At 44.5% G+C, this 6,000-nt stretch overlaps 1 protein-coding gene across 13 annotated transcripts in view; it reads right to left on the bottom strand.

Annotated features, from left to right (window-relative positions):
• mospd1 (motile sperm domain containing 1) overlaps positions 1-6,000 on the bottom strand; it is a 50,514-nt gene continuing 44,514 nt past the window's right edge. For all 13 annotated transcript variants that reach the window (XM_078211964.1, XM_078211972.1, XM_078211974.1 and 10 more), the window contains one exon: positions 1-2,558. In XM_078211964.1, the coding sequence (XP_078068090.1) occupies positions 2,527-2,558 (32 nt within the window). In that variant the 3' untranslated portion in view covers positions 1-2,526. The remainder of the gene's footprint in view (positions 2,559-6,000) is intronic.

Below are 6,000 nucleotides of genomic sequence, written 5' to 3'. Positions count from 1 at the left end.
TCTGTTCTCAAAAATAACTTTATTAAAATGTTTAAATAAATTGTATAAATCATGATGTAAACATTTACAAATTGTCATACTGGTACTGCTTTTTAAAAACATAAATGACCTTTAAACACATAAAATCTGCAGAATGTAAGTTTACACAGCACATTTCACTGGCAGAGGCAGTGTCCCAGTGCTTGTAGTTTCCCCCTCATTTATTTCCAGTGGTCACAATCTGCTTGCTGTTTCCAGAAGTTTAAATACAATTTAACTCACATTCAGTAATTCAGCATTTTAATAAGTTTCTTTGCAGAAGACCTGACAATTGTTTTAAACAATTTATTTTTTAAATACATTTATTGTTTTGTGGAGAAGCCTTCAACAACGCAGCAACCTTGGCATTCAGGTAATTTCTGTTTGACACAATCCGCTGCCCAGCTCCAAGAGAGCAGTTAAAAGTTTAGATACAGACCCGTGCAGGAAAACGGACAAACAATTCTTCAACTCCATCCTCAACACACAGGGCAGTGGGGAAAGGGGAAGATGACACTGGTTACAAACTAATCATTTCATTTATTACCCTGTTTTTTTCGCTTTACTTGATGTGCTGCTCGCTACAATATAATTCTGTTGGCAGTATTAACCAAGCCCTCATACCTCAACCAAGTGGCCATACTGTGCGTGTTCAAACAGTTGATATGCTATTTGACTATGGAAGGCAGTTGCTCCTGCTACTTTGAATCCAGCTTTCCCTTAGGGCTCTGTAGATTCAGACCCCTGGCCCCCAATGATTTTTGTAGTTGAGGGGGTCTGATACCCCATTGTTAAATCTAAAGTAAAGGACTGCTGCTCAGTGTGGGGAGAAAGGAGAGCAGATCCAACCACTGTGGGCAGCACTGGTCAATGTGAATGCCATTCACTGATGTATACAACTGTATGACCCTAAGAAGGGGGAAGGGGTGGGGATGGATGACCCCTCCAGTAACTGTGCTATGTTCTAGATCATTGCTGAGCTTCACCAACTTGGAAGGCAGCTCCTGCAACAATTCAGAACCTCCTGAGACTATCATCGAGGCAGACATGTCTGCACCCAAGCCTCTGGCTACCGAAGCTATTAGCATATGTCGTGCACTGACCTAATCTTATATTTAGAACTGGCTTTCACAAAACTAACTGCACATTAAACCTAATCTCAAAATCAGCTAACTAAGGTGGAACTATTGCAACAACCTATGAGGAAAATTAATGTTCCCTTTAAAACACCTACTGTTTGCACTTGTATATGTGGTAGGGCTGCCGGCTGTGTGAACTTGTCAGTCCCAATGTCTGCTTCCAAAAGGAGGAAACCACAAAGCATTTTACAGCAATTGAAGTAACTCTGAAGTATTAGTCACTCCTGTAATGAAGGAACTGCTGCAGTCAGTTCCTGCAGACATATTCCCACAAGAAGCAGTGTGATAAATGACCAGTTCATCAGTTTTTGCTGGGGCCGATTCAGGAACAAACAATAGGGAAACGACCTTGCTCGACTGGAATTGAGCTATCCACCTCAACAGTTCAACATTCAAATTGAAAACAGATCCTCTGACAGTGCAGCACTCCCTCAGTACTGACCATCTGACAGTGCGGCACTCCCTCAGTACTGACCCCTCTGACAGTGCGGCACTCCCTCAGTACTGACCCTCTGACAGTGCGGCACTCCCTCAGTACTGACCCTCTGACAGTGCGGCACTCCCTCAACACTGCACTGAGTGCCACTTTGGATAACGTACTCAAGTCTTTGGGCTGTGGCTTGAATCCATGACCTTTTGATTCAGAGGGGACCATTCTGCCCACTGAGCCACAACTGGCATTGTGGATTAAAGTAGAAATTTAGGCTTTTTGAAAACCATCCGAATTGAAGTTTGACAAGTGCACTTGTTGAAATAAAAACAAAATCTGGAATTAAAGATTCGCTAGAATCTGTGGAGAGAAGGGACAGGTTACAGTTTTGTGTGTGTACCCATTGCCCCAATTGCATACAGTGCTTTGCACTGCTGAAGGGCTTGTTATTAAGTCAGTTTTATCACGGTACACTAAACTGGATATCACCAATTCCTGGCACTATTCCAGGTGCAGTTCATGGATACTCACTGGCTTTGCTCAAGGGACCAAAGCTTTTCCTCGGGATCTCACCTGTCATGGAGCACACATGATTGCATAGCAAAGCTGAACAAGGAGTAAAAAGTAACAAATGTTGTATTTAATAAAGGTTCTATGCAGATGTGAAACCGTTTATCCAAACTGTTCAGAGCAATTAAAACAAAGAAAGCTTATTGACTTGGTGTTTTGAGACAACGAGACTGCAGTTTTATGTCTGGCGATCTCGTCCCAAAGTCTTGCGTAAACAATAAAATGCACAAAGTTTGATAAATCCATGCTGCTTGCTCTTGCCAGCTGCTTTCAGATTCTGAAAACGGTATTACAGCACCCTAGAGGACCAGCCTGTGCCCAGAGTAACAAGTGGATCAGTCCCCACTCTCCCTCCTTCATTTCATTTTTTCATGTTCGCAGGATTACCATGGTCACAAGACCTGAAATAAAGAAGATTCTGTTTGTTTGGGAATATGCATTTATACAGAACGCCCAATGTCTTCAGGACATCTCAAAGGCCTGTGCATCCAATGAAATATTTTTTACTATTACTATTTACTATTTGTGGTTCACAAAAGAGGTGGAATGTCTTGTGAAAAGGAAGAGGGAAGCTTATGTAGGGATGAGGAAACAAGGTTCAGATGGCTCGACTGAGGGTTACAAGTTAGCAAGGAACGAGCTGAAAAAGGGGCTGAGGAGAGCTAGGAGGGGACATGAGAAGTCCTTGGCGGGTCGGATCAAGGAAAACCCCAAGGCTTATGTGAGGAATAAAAGAATGACCAGGGTGAGGTTAGGGCCGGTCAAGGACAGTGGTGGGAACTTGTGTATGAAATCAGTAGAGATAGGCGAGGTGATGAATGAATACTTTTCTTCAGTGTTCACCAAGGAGAGGGGCCATGTTTTTCAGGAAGAGAAGGTGTTACAGGCTAATAGGCTGGAGGAAATAGATGTTCGGAGGGAGGATGTATTGGCAGTTTTGAATAAACTGAAGGTCGATAAGTCCCCTGGGCCTGATGAAATGTATCCTAGGATTCTTTGGGAGGCGAGGGATGAGATTGCAGAGCCTTTGGCTTTGATCTTTGGGTCCTCACTGTCCACGGGGATGGTGCCAGAGGACTGGAGAGTGGCAAATGTTGTTCCTCTGTTTAAGAAAGGGAATAGAAATGACCCTGGTAATTATAGACCGGTTAGTCTGACTTCGGTGGTTGGTAAATTGATGGAAAAGGTCCTTAGGGATGGGATTTACGACCATTTAGAAAGATGCGGATTAATCCGGGATAGTCAGCACGGATTTGTGAAGGGCAAATCGTGCCTCACAAATTTGATAGAATTTTTTGAGGAGGTAACTAGGTGTGTTGATGAAGGTAGGGCGGTTGATGTCATATACATGGATTTTAGTAAGGCGTTTGATAAGGTCCCCCATGGTCGGCTTATGATGAAAGTAAGGAGGTGTGGGATAGAGGGAAAGTTGGCCGATTGGATAGGTAACTGGCTATCTGATCGAAGACAGAGGGTGGTGGTGGATGGAAAATTTTCGGACTGGAGGCAGGTTGCTAGCGGAGTGCCGCAGGGATCGGTGCTTGGTCCTCTGCTCTGTGATTTTTATTAATGACTTAGAGGAGGGGGCTGAAGGGTGGATCAGTAAATTTGCTGATGACACCAAGATTGGTGGAGTAGTGGATGAGGTGGAGGGGTGTTGTAGGCTGCAAAGAGACATAGATAGGATGCAAAGCTGGGCTGAAAAATGGCAAATGGAGTTTAACCCTGATAAATGTGAGGTGATTCATTTTGGTAGGACTAATTTAAATGTGGATTACAGGGTCAAAGGTAGGGTTCTGAAGACTGTGGAGGAACAGAGAGATCTTGGGGTCCATATCCACAGATCTCTGAAGGTTGCCACTCAAGTGGATAGAGCTGTGAAGAAGGCATATAGTGTGTTAGCTTTTATTAACAGGGGGTTGGAGTTTAAGAGCCGTGGGGTTATGCTGCAACTGTACAGGACCTTGGTGAGACCGCATTTGGAATATTGCGTGCAGTTCTGGTCACCTCACTATAAGAAGGATGTGGAAGCGCTGGAAAGAGTGCAGAGGAGATTTACCAGGATGCTGCCTGGTTTGGAGTGTCGGTCTTATGAGGAAAGGTTGAGGGAGCTGGGGCTGTTCTCTCTGGAGCGGAGGAGATTGAGGGGAGACTTAATAGAGGTTTATAAAATGATGAAGGGGATAGATCGAGTGAACGTTCAAAGACTATTTCCTCGGGTGGATGGAGCTATTACGAGGGGGCATAACTATAGGGTTCATGGTGGGAGATATAGGAAGGATATCAGAGGTAGGTTCTTCACGCAGAGAGTGGTTGGGGTGTGGAATGGACTGCCTGCAGTGATAGTGGAGTCAGACACTTTAGGAACATTTAAGCGGTTATTGGATAGGCACATGGAGCACACCAGGATGGTAGGGAGTGGGATAGCTTGATCTTGGTTTCAGATGAAGGTCGGCACAACATCGTGGGCCGAAGGGCCTGTTCTGTGCTGTACTGTTCTATGTTCTATTAGTCACTTATTTAGGAAAACCTGTACACAGCAAGATTCCACAATCAGCTAATGAATCAACTGACCACAACCTGTCTTGCTGCTGCTTGGGGAGAAAATGTTCTGGAAGCAGAAGGAACACTACCTCTCCCTGAATGTGGACAGGGAGACCAGGCCTCCCTTCAATAACTCATATGAAAGAAAACACAGACAGGAATGGATTGAACTCCACAGGGAGATTAAAGAGCAGCCACACTTTCTCATTCCCTTCTGTTTGAGATGAAATATGCTAACTGATCAGTTTGATTTGCGGTGATCAAATGTTGAGAATTCTCTGTGGCAACGTGTGGGACAGGACCCGTAACTAAAGCAACTCAAAGAGATATTAGTAAAGCAAAATACTACAGACACAGATGTCGGGAATCTGAAATTGATACAGAATGTTGGAAATATTCAGCAGTTCTACCCTGGTAGATGTCTCAAAACTGACCTGGTTCACAGTTTATTTCATCCTTCACCTCATTTAGCGCTTTAAAACATAGAACATAGAAAAACTACAGCACAAACAGGCCCTTCAGCCCACAGGTTGCGCCGGTCATGTCCCTACCTAGGCCTATATATAGGCTTACCTATAACCCTCAATCCTATTAAGTCCCATGTACTCATCCAGAAGTCTCTTAAATGACCCTATCAAGTTTGCCTCCACCACCACTGACGGCAGCCGATTCCACTCACCCACCACCCTCTGAGTGAAAAACTTACCCCTGACATCTCCTCAGTACCTACTCCCCAGCACTTTAAACCTGTGTCCTCTTGTAGCAGCCATTACAGCCCTGGGAAATAGCTTCTGAGAATCCACCCGATCTATACCTCTCAACATCTTGTACACCTCTATCAAGTCACCTTTCATCCTTTGTCTCTCCAAGGAGAAAAGACCGAGCTCCCTCAACCTATCCTCATAAGGCATGCCAACCAATCCAGGCAACATCCTTGTAAATCTTCTCTGCAGCCTTTCAATAATTTCTACATCCTTCCTGTAATGAGGCGACCAAAACTGAGCACAGTACTCCAAGTGGGGTCTGACAAGGGTCTTATAAAGCTGCATCATTATCTCCCGCCTCCTAAACTCAATCCCTCGATTGATGAAAGCCAGCACACCATACGCCTTCTTAATCACCTCCTCTACCTGTGAGGCCAATTTAAGAGTCCTATGGACCCGGACCCCAAGGTCCTTCTAATCCTCTACAGTGCTAAGAGTCTTACCCTTGATATTATATTCCTTCATCCCATTTGACCTGCCAAAATGGACCACTACACATTTATCCAGGTTGAAGTCCATCTGCCACTTCTCCGCC

The sequence above is a fragment of the Mustelus asterias genome, chromosome 4, assembly GCF_964213995.1.
Source record: "Mustelus asterias chromosome 4, sMusAst1.hap1.1, whole genome shotgun sequence".
In the NCBI taxonomy this organism is placed as follows: domain Eukaryota; kingdom Metazoa; phylum Chordata; class Chondrichthyes; order Carcharhiniformes; family Triakidae; genus Mustelus; species Mustelus asterias.
The sequence above is the reverse complement of the archived record's forward strand: the minus strand, read 5'-3'. Positions and strand labels throughout refer to the sequence as shown.